A 19,933-nucleotide genomic window follows, 5' to 3' on the forward strand; every position below is an offset into this window, starting at 1 on the left:
TGCACACCCCCTACTGGGGATGTGCCCACAACCAAAGTACATGCCCTTGACCAGAATCAAACCTGGGACTTTTCAGTCCGCAGGCCAACACTCTATCCACTGAGCCAAACTGGTTTCGGTGCAAGTCACACATCTTATTGAAAATTTGACAAAGGGCCTAAATAGACATTTTTGCCTCAAAGATGATACCCAAATGGCCAAAAAGCATATGAAAAGATGCTCAACAAACCTAATCACCAGGGAAAGGCAAATAAAAAGTCACAATGAGATACTACCTTGCACCCATTAGGATGGCTACCATGAAAAAAAAAATATAATAACCTGTTGGCCATGATGTGAAGAAATTGGAATCTTTGTGCAATGCTGGTAGAATTGTAAAATGGTGTAACCACCGTGTAAAACAAGATGGTTGCTCCTCAAAAAACATAAAACTCGAACTCCATATGATCCAGCAATCCCACTTCTGGGAATATTTCTAAAATAACTATAAGCAGTGTTCTCAAAGAGATATTTGCACACCCTTGTTCATAGCAACATTGTCCACAATAGCCAAGAGCTAGAGGCAACCCAATTGTCCATCAATAAATAAATAAACTAAATGAGGCTGAGAAGAGGGGGTAGGGAGAGTTGAACATCTATTCAGAACAATGTAAATATGGGTAACACTTCTGTACACTTAAAAAGGTTAACATGGTAAATTTTGTTATGTGTCTTTTACCACAATAAAAAAAATATATAGAATATGGTTTCTAAACTTTTATTTTCCTTTCCCACAATTAGCCCTCTTAATTTCCCAATCCATCTTAATATTTATGGTGACTTCCCAAGATGGAAGAATAGTAGCTGTTACACTGTTCTGTAACCTTACAGAGGGCTTGCCCACCATCTGATGACACCCATTTTCTCTCTGTTTTTCATTTTTAGTTACTTAAATAGAAATAGACTTTTGATTCTTTTCTTTAAATATAAAAATTGATATTATCTCCTATTTCTCAGTTTTTTGTCTGATAACTCATAGGACCAATTTAAAAGGCATGTATTGTTTGTTTATTATGCTTTCCTATTATTGAATCTTTTTTTTTAATTTTATTTTATCCTGATTCTGAATTCTTACCTCCTACTAACTCACCCTGGGAGTGCTAGGTCCTTGGTGTTAGCTTCAGTCAAATAAGTAAACTCCTATGTCATTTTGAAAACATTACACAGTCCCCAGATGTGATTCTTACCTCCAACAGCTTCACACAGTTAGTAATTTCTCTCTTCAGATTTTCTTCTGCCAAGTCACGGGTTCTTTCTTCAAGCTTCAGTCTTTTCTCTAAGGTGAACCAGTCACACTTAAATCCCAAAGATAATCTGAGAAATTCGGCCTGTTGTCAAAATAACAGGAGGGCAAAGGGAGAAAATTGGATGTCGTCAAATATCTCAGTTCAATACTGAATTATACTGAGGCATTTCTTTCTCCACTCAGCAACACAGTGTTGGCACACATAGACTTTACCTGCACTTGGTCATTACCAAGCGTAGGACAGCTGTGCAAAAGCATGAAGCGACTATACACAAGTGAGTCTGAAACACTTTTTAAAAATGCAAATAAAAAATATTTAAACTCACCTCTACCTCCTTCTCATTTGCAGAAATGCTATAGGGTAAGACAAAGAACTTATTCAAATACAATTCAACAGAAAAGCAAAACAACGTTAGCATGCTATGTGAAAAAGAGCTTACTTGTCACTTTGTTTAAAGTTAACCAATTTCACAGTGGTTACAGGAGCAGAGGAAACAGCAGCATCTATTAAAAGACAGTAAGGTATTATTTTTTGGTTAAAAAGGCTTATTAACAGCAACAGCTAAGGGCACACTCAATAAAATGTCATATTCTCTCTTCACTAAACAAAGGTGTCTCATTGAAATATGTCTGAGATGATAGCTAGCTAATAATGCATTTGCTGAAACATAGATTAATGTTATACTATGCTATTCATTCAGCATGTGAATGAATAGTCTTTGAATCGAGCGACAGCTCAGTTTTTCCTCTCTGCATTTGAATGTTTGCCTGACTTGATCCTGTGGCTAAATGCATACCTTCCTCTGGTGCCCTGCTTCTTTTTCATAGCAAAGTTAGAATAGCAGCAGCAAGAGTAATAGTGATTGTAGTACTAGTAGTAAAGATAATAATAGTGTAATAATAATAACAATACTGATACTGATAACAATAACATCAATGATACAGATGGTCTCAACCATTCAATCACAGGTTTACTACATGCCAGTCCCACGCAAAGCTCTTTATGTGTACTAGTGACACTCTTAATGACGACTTTGCAAGGAGGAAAACTAACAACTTCATCAGAGCATTTACCAAAGAAGGATGATATTATTGTTCTATAGTAGCTAACTTGTATGGAAACTTCTCGGCCTAACACTTTACTAAGTGCTTCAAACATAATTTATTCAATCCTCATAGTATAACTTCTGTGATAGATTATTATCTACAGTTCACAGATAGTTATTATCTATAGTTCACAGAGTAGGAAACCGAATCACAGCTTACCTACCACACATAGATATTTGGGAGACCTAAATAAAACTATGTACATAAAGAATGCTCTCAATAAAGGATATTTTTTTACTCATCTTTTCCATTTTTCAGGTGAGTAAATTAAGACTCAAATTAAATAACTTCCCAAAGTCAAAGCTAGTCAGAGACTGACCCAGTACAAAGTCTGTGTGACCCCAAAACCTGAATTCTGTCCACTACTCCCTCCCATTAAAGGTGCAATGGGGAGGGAAGCTTAGAGCACTTGCTCTTTAAATACTGTCTTGTGTACTTTTAGAATTTACTCCCAACATTGGCATGGTCCTTAGGCCACAACAGGGCAGTAGTCCTCTGGGGTCTAACAATCAGTGGCAACATGAATGAGACTTTCTGAAAATAATACAAATGGAATCAAGAATCAGTTCATAATGAACAACATAAATTGATGAACAGGGACAGATCCAGAGGCAGAGAAGCATCGATCAGACTGACAGACCTCAGAGGGAAGCTAGGGGAGGGTGGGTGAAAGGAGATCAACCAAAGGACTTGTATACATGAATATAAGCCTAACCAATGGACATGATCACCAGGGGGTGAGGACATGAGTGTGGAGGGCTTGGGAGTTAATGGAGAGATGAGGACATATATGGAATACCTTAATCAATAAAGAAAATTTTTAAAAAAAAAAAAAGAATCAGTTTTATTGGCTAATTTTATCTAGTGATGCACAATGTGTAGATACCACATCTGTACTCAGAAAAATTTCACCCATAGACATGCCAGGCAGGGAAAAAAAGTTCACATGGGGGTTCAGAGAGAACATTCCTTACCTCCTGCGACACATTCTTTTCTAGGATCATCTATTGTTTTTGTTTCCTCTTTGGCTTCCTAAAATCATAAAGAGATTTTATTGTTGAACATAAAGTGGGTAGCCTTTATAACCAACTTCCTGTCCTCCCCTAACCCTACCTGGTCAAAACACTAAAAAGAAAAAAAGAAAAGAAAAGAAAAAAAAAACCACAAAAAACTAACCCAACACATTAAACTGTCCTAGGGTTAAAGAAGAAACAGGACTGCTCCAGGGGGGTTTCCAATCTAGTTGCAGCACGAAAGACAGAAATATAGGAAAAGCTGCAAACAGGATACAAGTTACCACAAAGCAAACTAGGATGAATGGCTAAATAAATGGGATCTAGACAAGTAGGTGCATGGCAGGGGAAGAAGAGAGACATTATGGCCCGAGTACCATGGAAAGTTTCTGATGCCAAAGCCTGCTGGAGAGGTAGGAGAGGATGGATGATGAGGGAAAAGGGGTTTGTTCTAGGACTATCGCATGCAATGGATAGTGGAGAAACTACGGCAAAAATAACAGCCAAGATTGTGCTGTTCAGCTTTTACTCCATATGAATTTACTTGAAGGTTACTGATCAACTATCTTACAAATGTATCTATACAACAAGAATCTCCATAATAAGTGGGTTATATTGCACTGCCTGGGCAATCTAATGGGAAAGCTGTAGGTATACAATCATTTTATGATAATAATTATTCAACATTCTTAGAAATTTTCCATAAAAATAAGTCCAAGTCAAATGTCCTTGGTAGAGCCATTGATAACAGTATCATGAAATTTTAAGGCAGTTGAAACTAAGACCAATAAAACGGAACAATTGCAACACTACAGGTAAAGCACTGGATCTTCTTGTCAACATTTAAATATTCTTCAGTTTTTTAAATCCTCATTCAACCCTATGACCTCTTCCAGCTATGTCACTTTCTCCCTCTCCTGACCTTCATATTCACACTTCCGGGAGGAGTTGTCCATGGCTGTGTTTCCAGTTCTTTGTGTCCCATCTGTCAACAATGAACTGCTCTGCTCCCATATCCAACACACCAAGAAAACTGCTCTCTCAGTTAACAGTGAACTCTGTACTGCCAAACCAATGGATATTCTCCAGTCTTTGTCTTACTTGACTTCACTGTGGCATCTGAGACAATCCATTATCCCCTCTTTCTTGAAGATGTCTCTCCCCTTGGTTCTGCTCTCCCAACATCTCCCCATTACTACACCTTCTCCTCAGACTCCTCTGCATTGCCCTCTCACATTAGAAAATGGAATCATTGGGAGTTAATTATCCTCAGTGCTCTCTTCCTGACTGCTAAATCCTTCGGGAATCTTATCCATATACTTGGTTCTTTGCTGATAACTCATAAGTGTGTATCTGTTTCTAAAAGTCCCATCGGCAATTTAAGAAAATGGGTTTATAGTCTCATGTAAAATCTCCTTACAAACTATTGATGCCTCACATTGGCCTGAAACTTTATTTCTAACTCATCTTTTTTACCCCACAAATTCACCTCTTCTTACTCCCTCCCTCTTCTCACATTTTTGTGTTCATATCTCCACCATGACATTGCTTTTGGCCTCTCACACCAAGCATTTTCCTTTCACATCACTAATCACACTCTAATTATGGAGTCACTTCTTTCCCTAATTAGAACATATCTTTAAGATAGTTATCAGTGTTTTATTCAACCTTGTTTATTAGTGCCTTCACTTATTTTAAAAGTCCTCTACTGATTAATATTGGGCTTATTTTCAGTAGACCTTTGAAGAATAAATGAGTGAATTAAAGACTCTGCTGTGTGAACTGGGACAAGTCACAGGGATGCTTTGGCCTCACCTTCTTTATAAAATATTCGTATAATCACATTCTTCTAACCCCATGATATTTTGAAAGGAGAAAATGAGATAGTGCTTTCAAGAGTATTTTGCAAACTTAAAGGAACAGTTCCACCACTGTAATATTTCATTACGTTCATTGTTAACTCATGTATATTTCCTTACCAGATTTAACATGGTTTTGTTCTCATCCACAGAGCTTTGGAGTGCAATATTCTCGTGATCTGGACTTGTGTCTATGAGAAAAAGAAAACACACTTAACAGTTGGGGAGCTGTATCAAATAAAAGAGGAAGAAATAGTGAGGGTAGCAATACGAGCAGACTAGTGAGTAGCACAAGCCTTAACATGTTAGACAAATTCATACTGCATAACTTTAAAGGTGTCCATTGATTCAAAAATCAATACTAGAGAAGCTGAGATTCCCAGGGAAGCTAGCAATTTAATAGTAGAAATCTGTATAAATGGCCTTCAAATTCTCCAGATTTTAATATCTTTTTAAAGGCTGCTGTTGCTTTGTTAAAAAAACAAACAAACACATTACTAGTATAATTATAGAAACTGGATGAAGGAAGGATGGGCAATTAGTAGCTTAGTAGCTTTTTTATAGCCTGACAAACAGGTCTCTTAAAATTACATACCTAAGGCTGATAACAAAAAGATAGCCTTCTAAAATATGTATCTCTCTAAATAAAATGTCATCAAACGAAGAAGAGGACTTTTAAATTATGCCATTCCTTTTTGTAATTTCCCTTTATTTTTGTGTACTTTATTTGCATTGTAATGTACTTAATGATTTTCCTCTTCAGAGGATCCATTGTGCTGAATTTAGCTCAGTGTAGGCATAACAGTTAACAGCTATAGGTAGGTTTTGTTTCCTTCTTTTTAAGAAAAAAAAATAGTTGAAGAATGTGTTATATTTTCAAATTTTTATGGAAATAAGAACAAAATGGTAAACACTTTCTTCAGAGATATATATTTTTCCCTATGGAAATTTTATTTTCATATTCATTTAAGTTTTAAGACAGATAATAGATTCATATGGTCCATACATTTAAAAATGTAAAATGTTTCACATGCCATACAGAAACCCACTTTCTGTTGGTTTATCTACCCTTCCAAAGATATTTTATACATACATAAAAAATTTTTTCTCTTTCTTTTCTTTTTTTTAAAATATATTTTATTGATTTTTTACAGAGAGAAGGAGAGAGGGATAGAGAGCGAGAAACGTCGATGAGAGAGAAACATCGACCAGCTGCCTCCTGCATCCCCCCCACCGGGGATGTGCCTGCAACCAATGTACATGCCCTTAACCGGGACCTTTCAGTCCGCAGACCGACGCTCTACCATTGAGCCAAACTGGTTTCGGCTTTTCTTTTTCTTTTTTAAACAAATTTTTACATGTAATACATAATTATTAGTGTGTGTGGTTTCCTTGTTCAAGAAACAATAGTTCTTTGCTAACCTTCCAAGAAAACAGGTTCGTTATATATGTTTTATGGATACATATTTCATTACATGTCAAAATATATTAACTAGTATTCTATCTTACTAATAGTTAACTTGTTTTCAATATTTTTTATTACAGACAATACAGAAAATAAAATTCATACATGTCATATTGTATGTGTGTACTTATAGATCTATAGAATAAATTCCCTGAAATCAAATTGTTTTATCACAAGATATGCACATTTAACATTTTGGTACATATTGGCAAATTCCCCTCCATAGTATTTACAGTAAGTGGTGTCTCATTGGGAATGGTAGATAATAACTACTTTGTTTTCAGAGTCAAGTGGCAGAAAGAATCTAACATGTCATTTGGTTAGTTCTTTTGCCTCTTGAATGGACCATCACTAATGCTCTATCTCGTAACCTAATAGATTCTAATTAGGGTTCTGGAATTTCCTTTGGCTCAGATTCTACATCTGAGCCAAAGTTGAGACCCAGTTGTGGCTAATCAATATTTGCTATAAAGAAAATTTTATTGAATATATTGTAATTTTAGTTTTATATACAAAATTGGGGGAGGGAGGAGGTTGGTAACATTACCATAGTAAAGGCAATAGTCATCTCTTGGACTTAATTTCTCTACACTAAGTCTCCAAATTCTTTTAAAAAATAATGCAACTGAGAACAGTTACTCTACTAGCTTATAGGTCTGCTTAGTGTTTCAGGTTGGAAACCATACTTGATCCCTTTAAGAGCTTACCTTGGACTTTTATCATAGAATCTGATCTATCCTTCTTTTTCTCACAGAGTAATTTACAAGCAAGGTAAATTTATTCAAAGTTTCTGACTCGGAATCTATCAACAGGAAGAAACTAAGAGCACGAATACTATGCAAAAGTATTTGCCTATGTTCTTCTCATTTGCACACACGTCAGCAGGTCACAGGACATCAAGCTCACAGTTATAATACTAACACTCTATGGTGATATCTTTTCCGAGTCCACTCACCACTTGAAGTTACAGTACTCTCAGAGGATGACGTGTGTCCAGGAGACGATAGTGTGGTATGATCTCTGCCAAAAGAGTGGAAGAAATATTCTGAGGTGTCAGGTCCAAAGAAATCTCTCAAAAATTAATTGAAAGGCATACAAATTCACACACATACAACAGACAAGGCAAACCTGGACTGTGGCAGGCTCTCAGAATTCAAGAGTTCAATACCATTCTCCTTAAGGGAAAGAAAAGGGAAAAGTAGAAATAAGTCCTACAATTTGACATTTTCCATTCCAGAAAGGTGGTGTTAAGCAAACATTTTCATATAATTTTAAATGAACCCATATTTACTTAGCTCTTATCCTCTTGGAGAGGATATGGAAATGGGATTACACAGAGCAGATTGATAGCCTACTTCCTCAGAGCTGTTCTTGCAAAAAAAAAAAAAAATCCAACTTGAAGTATACTTCCATGTCTAATATTTAAATAAAAGCTGACAAATTCTTGGGCAAAACAAATTCTAAACATAAAGGGCAGGTAGAGTTTGTTCCATGGACTTACTCCAAGTTTTCTTTAAACAGAACATTTTATGTGGACATAAAACATTTCTATTTATGGAGATATTGCTCAACCTAAAACTTTTGACCTGGTGATTTTAAGATGGTTCGCAATTTTCTAGCTTGACAGATCAGACACTTTAAACGGAATCAAATTCTCAAATATCTGAAGGATTCCATCTAAGGCAGCACCTATTCTTAGGTGCTCAAATGGGCTTAACAAGTCCCTGCCTGCTTAGCCAAATGATCCCATTTGAACTTAGCCTCTATCAGGAGTTCCTAATTTGGGGGGAACTTTGGGATATTAGGGTTGGTGACTTCATGTATTCTATTTCAAAAAATACAGTAGAACATAGGTTTCTCTATAATAATAAGATTTTCTAATAAGCTTATTTTCATTATTATTTGATCTACTTAGGAAAGTAAATTCAAATTGAATAAAACTGAAATTATTTGGACATATAAAAAACCTGCACAGGTCCAGCCAGCATGGCTCAGTGGTTGAGTGTTGACCTATGAACTGGGAGGTCACGGTTCGATTCCTGGTTGGGTTACATGCTTGGCTGGCAGGCTTGGCCCCCATTAGGTGGTGTGTTTCTCTCTCTCTTCCCTTCTCCCTCTCCCTCTGGAATTAATTTTAAAAATACTTTTTTAAAAAGCTGTCTAAAAAAACAACACACCTGTAGACAATGTAAAAAATGGACACATTTATGGTATTCCATAATCAAACATAAAACGTATTAACTCCCACAACCAAAAATAAGTTTCAGTGGCAGGATGCTGGGCATCATACATAGCAGTTAGAATCCATCCAAGATAGACCTGACCGTAGCCACAGAAAAAGTGAAGGTCTAGCAAGAGTTTGCTGAGTATGTAGTTACCCAGTCTCTAACAGCAGCTTACATCTCTCTGTTGAGCACATTAAAATTTATAAAAGCCCTTTTATGTATCATCTCATTTAATTTCCCAACAATCAGATGTAGTGGGTTTTAACAAGAAAAGATTTACTTATTTCAGAAAGGAAAGTGAAGCCAATGAATAAACGAATTTCCCAGGAATATTCAGAATGGTGGTGTCAGCATATAAACCCAGATCTAGCGTCCTCTCCCCTGTAAACAAAACTGATTCCGATCCCTAGCTGGTTTGGCTCAGTAGATAATGTGTTGGCCTGCAGATTGAAGAGTCCCGGGTTTGATTCTGGTCAAGGGCATATACCTTGGTTGCAAGCTCTATCCCTGGCCCTGGTTGGGACACACGTGGGAGGCAACAAATTGATGTGTCTCTCTCACATCAATGTTTCTCTCTGTCTCTTCCCCTCCCTTCCACTCTCTTTAAAAAATCAATGGAAAAATATCCTTGGGTAAGGATTAACAACAACAACAACAACAACAACAACACACACACACACACAAAAAAAAAAAAAACAACCCACAAAAACTGTCTCTGACATACCATAACCCAGACTATTGGGGAAGCAAAGACTTCCTGTTATTGTCTTAGATTGGCATATTATTTAAATATAAATTTTTTAAATGTTCACCTCAAATGTTTAGAAAACTTCACAAACTTTGCAAAGCTAGACTTTATGTCTAATTCTCCTACGTATTAATACTAAGGAATCCTCTCCCTTTTATTTCATTTCTTCTCTGCTTTAAATATCTTTGGGCCAGATTATATGGGTCAGACTAAAGCCCCTCATGACACAGTTTAATTCAACAACTATATCAAAGGCCCACTTTGTACTAGGAACAGTGCCACACAAAAACACAGTTCTTGTCTCAGGAGAGCTCGTATGCCAGTCAGGAAGACAAATAGATAAAACAAACACTTCATATATTACATTCCACAGAGGAAAGTAATATGCACAGAACAGGACAGAGTGGGGTAATATTTGAATTAAATTTTGTAGAGAAATTGTACCTTATACTCTGGGTAGTTAAATAATGATGGCTCTATCCTTAAAAATATTTTTTTAAAAATATATTTTATTGATTTTTGTACAGAGAGGAAGGGAGAGAGATAGAGAGTTAGAAACATCAATGAGAGAGAGTCATTGATCAGCTGCCTCTTGCACACCCCCCACTGGGAATATGCCCACAACCAAGGTACATGCCCTTGACCAGAATCAAACCCGGGGCCCTTCAGTCCCCAAGTTGACGCTCTATCCATTGAGCCAAACCGGTCCCGGCAAAAATATTTTAATATGTTGTATTAGTAATTACTATGAGCTTATTTAACTATATTCCAATATACATAAGAAATAAAGCTATAAAGATAAAAAATAAATATCTTTCAGTTACATTGCGTATCATACTTCATAAAAGTCAGTAAAGAATGATTCCTTAATAATAATAAAAATCAGGCCCTTTTCACACATCCTAACATATAAAAATTTGTTATGTGTAGTTTGAAATAACACTTATTATTGTGATATAATTAACAATGTTTGTTACATGTAATAATAATTATATTGCACAAACTAAAAGTTAATTTAGTCAGAAAGAGACGTCTTATACCTAGTAGAGTCATGGATACTTACATTTAACTTTAAGAAGTATGAAAGAGAATGTAGTTATTTCCTACTTAATTAAAATAGCTTCCAATATGGAAAGGAACCCACCATTTTACACACTTTGATTTTCTAAAAAGTGAAATTATTTAGTGTCAAGATCATGAATACAGCAAAAATATAGTTTGTCTCCATCATATTACAAATGTCTCATTTGTCAGAACCTCTGCATAAACCTCATATGTGAAATATTTTAATAAGAAGTTTTTTGATAAACATAACATATACATTAATTAAATAAATAATAATTATGAGATTTTGGAGAAATGTCATATAGTCAGTAGTCATACATCACTGTTTTGGAACAGTTATAAGGTAAGCAATTGGATATTGCTTCAATTTATAAATCTGTATAAATCTCACTGATCAGAAACAAAACAATATACAACATATCTAGATCTTCATAAATTTGGTCTACCAAAAATTTTTCCCTTTCTTACAAGAATAATCAGACAAAAGAAACATTTTTTTTCAACTTTAGGGTTATCATTAATGGAAGTTGGAGACCCAGCCCCTCAGGGTATCTGTGCATGTGGAGTGGGGGGTGGGAGATAACTCAGCAAAAACTTTCCATAATTGTGTTCTTTTCTTCCAGCTTCAAAAGTCACCCCCATTCCAGCTAGCATCCTGGACCTCTAGGAAAATCTAACTCACACACAACCATTGTGAGACCTGGCAGAGTGTGAACAAGGTAATCTAATGGATAGATTAAAACCAAGGGAAAGAAATTGACTAAAAGCAAGAAAAAGAAAGTTCAGATGAGAGACTTACTTACATAGAAGACTGGCTCAAGTCAATGAGTCCAAAACATTCTGAGAACATACACCAGGAAGGACGGTCTTCCGTCCCAGCCATTCAAATACCAACCTGATAACATTTGCATGCAGATCCATGGTTCAGCCCATTTGCCTTTGACAGTAAGAGTCTAATACAGGGTGGGGTAGCCATGGTATTCATGAAACAAAGTGAGACAGATTCTCCCAAGGGCTGGGTTAGCAAATGCAGATCTCTCTCTCTCTCTCACACACACACACACACACACACACACACACACACATACCTCAGCAGTATGGTATCAATATTTAGATAGAAAAATATGAACAATAAGAAATAACCTTTAAAATATTAGTAAGGGCAATGAATAGATCTAGATAGCCTCCCTCCCTCAGGTTATTTTATTTTTGCTCTTCTAAATGCTGTTACTTTATCTATAGATTTTCTGATCAGAAACCCTCCCACTAATTCAAGTTACCAATTTTTACTATTACATCTATTTTAAACACTTGAAGCTACTCAAATAAATTAATACGACTTTCTGAGGAAAACAAAAATCGAATAAAAGGCACTTAGATGGACTTATTTCATCCTAACTTTAAAAAAAATAACTACTTTGGCTTGATTCAGTGTTAGTTTCCTAATCTAAAAAAAGAAAGAATGTACAATGAGTGTCAAAAGATTGCAACTGCTGTAACCTAAACAAAACTAAATTGCCTCACAGGTGCTTGGTTTTTTTTTTGTTTTGTTTTCCCAATTTCTAAATAAAAGGACACCACACCCTCTGATCTCCAGGACACACCCACCACTTTGAGGTTCCTTTATAATACAGTTATCAATCAACTTTGACATGGCCCGATTTTGCAACTGTCAGTGTTACTTATTCTCCTAGGTTATTAATGAATGCTGCACCTATGCACAGCTTGAGAGAACTGGATGGACAATAGCCAGAAAATCTTCTGAGATAATTTTAAACGGATCCTGCCCTTTGCCTCACAAATCACCTCCTCCTAGTGACAGTGCCTCTTAAACAAAAACATATTATAACACAAAGGAAACCTCAAAGGGAAGCAAAACACACTATTTGGTGTATGTGATTTTTTTTTTTTAACACCCAAAGGAAAAACAGAAAATCATTTTTATATCCTCTGACCTGGGACAAGATATCCTCTGAACTCCACACCACTGATAATCTGATTCTGGATGACAGTTACAGCTAATTTCTGAGTGTTTACTATGAAGCATGCAGTACATTTGTTAGAGTATCTTGGTGTAGTCAGATCTGAGATTGGAGTAGGTAGAGGGGAGAATCAGGTTAGTTCTCAGAAATTTTCATGAAACTTCTTAGTTCTTGAAGTGTTTGCAGACACATACAGGTCCAGCTTTGCAAAGTTCTAGGAACCCTTTGGCTGCAATTCGGACTTAATGGTAGGAACAATAAAGAAGGAAAGGAAGATAGGCTCTAAGGAGAGACAAGTGGGCCCCAGAAAGAAATTGCCAAGAGTGAGGCAGAATTGAGGAAGTGGACACTATGTACAGCTGCGTCTAGCTACTGAGGGAGTAGAAATACTTGATTCAGTGGGAAGCTGGGCTCCGACCATTGTATCTATCAGCCCTACTGGGTGATTGACATGCCTTGAGAAGTAGAGGATAATTTTAAAAATGCATCACAAGGAGTCTACTCAACAAACACCACAGTAAGACCCTACTGTACAAGTGTTGAGACCATCTCTCTACTGACCAAGCAGAGATCACCAAAGACCCAACACAGAGTTGCAAGGTGGTGAGCAGAGGAGGAGGCAGGGCCTGTGGACAGTGTGTACAATAAGCAAAACAACTGTAGAGATGTGAGTGGTAACACTGACTGCCTTCTGTGCCCGTCTCTCAGGAGGCGAAGGATCCCTCCTTAGGATGAGGTCTTTAGGACCTTGGGACATATTGGGATACACCCCTATTCTTGAAAATGTTACAAAAGGCTTCCCATCCATCAGCAAGGGAAGAAATTGCATCGAGATTTGTCTTTCTCCAAAATAAGACCTACTTGGCATGTTTCCATGGACTGATTAAGCCCCTTTTCCAAGTTCACAGCTATAAAAGCAACAGAGCCAGTCTTCAGTCCAGCCCTACTTGATACCAAAGCTTTTGCTAAGTGGCTAAAGATTTTAAGTCCTTATTCGGAAAAGTTTCAAACAAATACAAAAGTATTGTAGAAGATTAACTTTTGTGTTCAATTATTTAGATTTAACAATATTTGACCTATGCCCAATCTTGTGACCCACTAAACCCATCCTTAAGTTGTTCTGAAGCTAATCTTGGATATCACAGACCTGACTTCCATAAATATTTCAGTTTGAATCTCTAAAAGAGAAGGACTGGAAATAATTGACTACCTTCTTTCCTCTTTCCACTAAAATATCCCAAATAAATAAATTTCCCTGGGTCAATAAAGTACCTTTACCCTCCCCAAGAATGTCCCAAATTGGGCCCCAAATTATGGGATGTTCTTTTTAAGATATTAATCTCATGAGAGTCCTTTTCTAACCAAAGATCCTCCTATGGATACTGATGTTCACCTTTTTTGTAAAGTATGTTTTTATTGATTTTTAGAGAGAGAGAAAGGGAGAAGAATAGAGAGATATGAACATTAGTGAGAGAGAAACATCACCAATGGCTGCCTCCTGAACACCCACACTGGGAATCAAGCCTGCAACTTGTGCATGTGTCTTGGACCAGGAATCGAACCAGTAATCTCTTGATTCCTGAGTTGACAACTCAACCTCTGAGCCACACTGGCTGGGCAATGGAAAGTTGTGTTTGTTTTTAATTGATTCTAGAGGAAGGGAGAGGGAGAGAGAGACATCAATGTGAGAGAGATGATGTTCACTTTTATCTTATACTGAGCTTTCCAAATAAGAGGCTAAAATATAGCTTCCTCTATCAATATGGGGGAAGAACAAAAAATAAACCTCAAGCTCTAGCCAGTATGACTCAGGAGATAGAGTGTTGGCCCATGGACTGAAGGGTCTCAGGTTAGAATTCAATCAAATACACATACTTCAGTTGCAGGCTCAATTCCCAGCCCAGTCAGGATACACACAGGAGGCAACCAATCAATGTGTCTTTCTCACATCAATGTTTCTATCTTTCCCCTTCCCTTCCACTCTCTCTAAAAATCAATGGGAAAATATTCTTCGGAGAGGATTAACAAAAATAAATAAAATAAAATAAAATAAGATAAAATAAAATAAAATAAACCTCAAGTTCTCAGGAACACCAGTCTAAAAAAGTAAGTCAGAAAGCAATAGTGTTCACTCTCAGTATCTTAAATAGACCCTGAAGGAAGCACAAAAACTAGTAAATAAATGGGCATTCAATAATTATCAATGGGAAAGCCACTGTTCACCAAATTCATGTAGGAAGCTAGATGCACATTGGTCAGTGGCAAAACAAAGGCACTCTTCACCAACCTGGTAATCTACTACAAAAATAAATAGAAGAAAAGAAAGAATTATAATGGAACCAGAATATAGGTGACAATAGGGGAGAACAAAGAGTTAATGGGGTCTAAAATTACGTATATTTTCCTGAGTGGGATAGTGGAGGAATGAATCAAAGCCTGAAAGACATGACTTTTCGTAGTTACACAGAAAAAGGACCAGGAAAAACCTGGTCTCTTGATTTCTAATGCATTATGATGTCCCCCTCAAGGAAGACCAGAGATGCTTACTGTGAACATTTCCTTCCTCCCATAAGACAGGATTTGTGGCATTGTTGGTTGCTGAAACAGGCCTTGACAGTTGAATATAATGTGAGAAATGGAAACGTGTGAATGTTTCCGATAAACAGCATAAACGGGTTTGTGTGATATATTCTGACAAGACACACTATCTGGTTTGCCTGGCATGTAGGGACAAATATAGGCAGTGATGAGGAAAGGACAAAAAGTTACCTTGTGATCAGATAAGACAGGGGCTCAAATGCCAGGTCAAGTTGAAGGCTCTCAAGAATAACAAAAATTCTTTAGTTTGAAGGCAAAGAGTGAAGAAAACACCATGATTTATGTTTAAGGGTCACTGGAATCAACACAGATTATAATTTTTATATATTTCATTCTAATACCTTGTGCTTACTATTAATGCTTAGGAAAGCATTTTCTAAGGAGAGCTTTCCATTTGTTTAAGAAATGGGCGTGGAGGCACCAAGGGGTGAGAGGCAGGGATTTACTCAAGGGACAGGCATGAGGAAGTGAATTGTGCAGCGAACAGGCTGTGCAGATTCTTCCGTGGATCAGAAATCTGGAAACGGAATGATGAGAATTGGAGGTTAACAGCCACAACCTGCAGCCGATAGCCTCATACCTGGGACTGGAGAAGAAATGGCACAGAAGACAACAGGAAAACCTTCAGGGAAACTATACACACACACCCCCTACCGCCCCCGCAGAGCGTTTGAAACGAGTTTCTATTATGATCTCTGTTACCTTCTATTTTTAAATAGATATCAATACCATAGAAAAAAACAACTCAGTCACAAATTCTAATGGGAGTAGATTGGGAGGTCCTTTTAGATGCCAGAATGTTTCTTAGCCAAAAAAGTACTTCCAAGGTTACTATGGATAATTAGTATGATTGAAACGCCCAAATTCAGTGTTCTAAGAGGAGCAGTCAGAAAAAGCTTATCCTGTGAAGCAAGACAAACTTGAATTTGAATCCCATGTTTTCTGCTTACTACCGTGTTTCCCCGAAAATAAGACATCCTCTGAAAATAAGACCTAGCGCAACTTTGGGAGAAAAAATTAATATAAGACACTGTCTTATTTTCAGGGAAACAGGGTAGTTGAGTAATCGTGGGCAACTTATTTAACCTCTCTAACATCACTGAGCCATCTATAAAGGTAGAGAATACCTACGATCATAGTTACAGAGAGGATTAATAACATAACATGTGGAAATGCTTTCCTACGAAGTATCTAGTCTACAACTAATGTTTGTTTCTTCCTTCTTGGTGAAATCAGTTTCAGATATAAAGGAAATTACTAATAAACAAACATCCTGTAAGCTTTCCAAATATCCTATAATATATGCTTCCAAGTTCAACTTCCTTTATTAAAACTTGTACAACAACTATTAATAGAAAAATAGATTCATTTCCTTTTTCTTTCTGTTTTTTTTTTTTTTTTTGCTACTCACAACTCTGTGAATATATTGAACTGCATTTAATTGAATAATTTAAATTGGGGAATTTAGTATATGAATGAATATGGGTACTAAGGAACACAAAAGTGTCAGACACATACACTTAAAAAGAATGAGAACAACTTGTATAACCTCGTAGTAAAAAGAAAAATAACCCCTTTTTTCCAATGAGCAAAAGGTTTAGGTAGAGATATTTCTAAAGAAGACATGCAAATGGTCAACAAGTACATAAAAGATGATCAGCAGCATTTGTCATTAGAGAAATGCATATCAAAACCACAATGAGGTACCACTTTACACCCACTAAGCTAGTATAATCAGAAAAGACTGACAAGTGTTGACAAAGTTGTGGAGAAAATGAGAATCCTCATACACTGCTGTTGGGAATGTAAAATGATGTAGCCACTTTGGAAATCTGTTTTGCAATTCCTCAAAATTTTAAACACAGAGTTACCATATGATGCAGCAATTCCACTCCTAGATATATACCCCAAAAGAACTGAGACCATAGGTTTGCACAAAAACGTGTACACTATTGTTCACAGTAGCATTATTCACAATAGCCAAGAAGGAGAAACAACCCAAATGCCCACCAACTGGTTAATAGGCAAATAAAAGTGGCATATTCATGCAGTGAAATATCATTCAGTTAAAGAAAAAGAATAAAATACTTATAAGAAAAATGAACCTTGATACATGCCAAGTGAAAGAAGCCAGGCACAACAGGTCACATTGTATGCTTTCATTTATATAAGACTAGAGGCCTGGAGCATATAATTCATACACTAGGGGTTGGGGGTTCCTCAGCCCAGCCTGTGCCCTCTCACAGTTCAGGAGCCCTTGGAGGATATGTCTGACTGATGGATTAGGCCCACTCCTTGCTGCCATGGAGGCAGGAGAGGCTCCTGCCACTGCCACTGCTGTGCTTGTTAGCTGTGAGCCTGGCTTCTGGCTGAGCAGCGCTCCCCCTATGGGAGTGCACTGACCACCAGAAGGCAACTTCTTTTTTTCTTTTTTTTTTTCTTTTTTAATTTTTTTTTATTTTATTTTAGGTAGGTTAGTACTTTCCTTTTTATTTATTTATTTATTATTTATTTTTTTAATATATTTTATTGATTTTTTTTGCCCCCCTCCCTCCCTCTCATACATTCCCTCCCTCCCCAGAGTTTCATGTCCATTGGTTGTACTTATATGCATGTATACAAGTCCAGAAGGCAACTTCTGCATTGAGCAATCTGGTGGTCATTCCACCATTCGATTTGCATATTACCCTTTTATTATATAGGATATCCAAAATAGGCAAATCTACAGAGACAGAAGTAGATAAGTGGTTGTCTAAAGATTAGAGTTTTGGGAGGGGGAGTAATAAGGAGAGACTGTTAATAGGTATAAAATTTCTTTATGAGATGAACAAATGTATTTAAATTTATCACAGTGATGGTTGCACAACTCTGTGAATATATTGAAATGTATTTAATTGAATAATTTAAATTGATGAATTGTTTAGTATATAAATGAATGTGGATTTTCAGACCCTGAAATAGAACTGTCTGCTCCATTTGATTGAAAAGCTCATGAAGCTTAGACTGTAGACCAAAGAAGGAGCTCAAGATACATTTTCATGTCCTGGGGAGCTCACCTAAGTGACCTCAACCCTTTAGTGTTCTTCTCTTCTTGGGTGGAGAAGCACCGTTAGCACATTACTGCAGCAAATGTGATATTCTCTGGTTATTACTCTACTGTATGATTTTTTACAAAGTACCAGCACTTCAAAGATCTAGCCTTGAGCTCAATTCTTAAAGAGTCAGTCAATGGAACCTGAGACTTCTTATTAGTCATTAGTAAATTTATGTTCTAAACCAGCCTGCCTCTTAAACAAAAAGTTTAGCATGCTTCGTTAAAATTTTTTGATTATATATTCTTGAGTTTCTACTACAGAGTCATAGGGAAAAAAACCAAATAACTGAATTTTAATTTCCTGCCTTCAAAGATTGACATTTCTTATGCATTTGAGCTTTGTGGTATAAGACTCATACTTGCTATAAGAGTATCCTTAATACAGTTGACCCTTGAACAACTCAGGGGTTAGGGGAGCCATCTACCTGCACAGATGAAAATACATAGCTTAAGTCATTAGTATTTACAAAACACAAAACAAAATAAAAAATACCCCCCCCCCCCAAAAAAAAAGAAAGAAAGAAAAATAAAGGAAAGATTAACATAGAAAAGGACCAGGGTATAGTAGTCCTAAAAGTGAAGTTAAAATATAGTCCAATACTCACTTCCATACTTAGGTCTTCATTCATCCTGATGCAATTAGAAAGATCTGTTCCCTGGTAGGGGCCAATTGTAGGGCCTGGGAACCTGGCAATAGAAAAATTTATTACTACAGGTGGGAAAATTGCACATTTCAGCAGCTACCAAACTACCATAGTTCCCCTTTACCTCCACTTCCCTGCCACCTCAGTTTCACCAAATTCCTAATTAACTTCTATGGATTCATGGATTTCATAAGGTATAATGAAAGAGAGCTCAAACTGTCATTAGAGAGAGGTTATAAACTACAGGGAATCTAGCCAAAGATGAAAATGAAGAATTTGCAATTCAAAGTCTTGCTTCCTCACCCTCAATTCAGGAGAGACATGTCATTGGGGTGGATAGTGCCCATAAACTCCACTGCTGTTCCTGAGCTCTTCCTAGGAAAGGTCAGTCTGTTCACCGAGAAAGGGAATCGAGTGCAGACGAGCTTCAGAAGAGGGTGTGTGAGAGAACAGGGATGGGTTCCCAAAGGCTGGAGAACCCTGAGTGCCAAGGAATAAATGTGTGATCAACACCTGGCTAGGTGAACTTAGCAGTGCATAGCATATTTCTGAACACTGAGAAACATTTTAGGCAGCCTAACTTTTTTGTCTCTTATCTTGCCAAGTGGATATTATGAAATTCAAAAGAACAAGAAAACTGCCCTTCAAGAAAACTACAGAGCCATTTTTGTTTTAAAACTGTCAATGTTCAGAAAGTTAGAGAATTTTATACAAGAAAAGTTCCACAATAAAGATGTTACAATCTCAGGATATGAAAACCTAAGTGATTAAAAGGTTAGGCAACAGGAACAGGTGGCCCAAGAAGAGGAGGGTAGGTATATTTGGTATATTTTGCTCTTTTAACTTAC

The 19,933-nt window shown here is 36.8% G+C and overlaps 1 protein-coding gene across 1 annotated transcript in view; it reads right to left on the reverse strand.

The window, feature by feature from the left end:
* IRAG2 (inositol 1,4,5-triphosphate receptor associated 2) overlaps positions 1-19,933 on the reverse strand; it is a gene marked incomplete at its 5' end in the record, with an annotated part of 85,825 nt that overhangs the window by 13,197 nt on the left and 52,695 nt on the right. The window contains 8 exons of the mRNA XM_084876214.1: positions 1,227-1,367; positions 1,612-1,639; positions 1,726-1,789; positions 3,367-3,424; positions 5,385-5,455; positions 7,685-7,749; positions 7,858-7,904; positions 19,047-19,128. Coding sequence (XP_084732340.1) covers positions 1,227-1,367; positions 1,612-1,639; positions 1,726-1,789; positions 3,367-3,424; positions 5,385-5,455; positions 7,685-7,749; positions 7,858-7,904; positions 19,047-19,128 — 556 coding nt within the window. The remainder of the gene's footprint in view (positions 1-1,226; positions 1,368-1,611; positions 1,640-1,725; positions 1,790-3,366; positions 3,425-5,384; positions 5,456-7,684; positions 7,750-7,857; positions 7,905-19,046; positions 19,129-19,933) is intronic.

This window comes from Pipistrellus hanaki (genome assembly GCF_964339955.1).
Source record: "Pipistrellus hanaki genome assembly, chromosome: 3".
Taxonomy (NCBI): domain Eukaryota; kingdom Metazoa; phylum Chordata; class Mammalia; order Chiroptera; family Vespertilionidae; genus Pipistrellus; species Pipistrellus hanaki.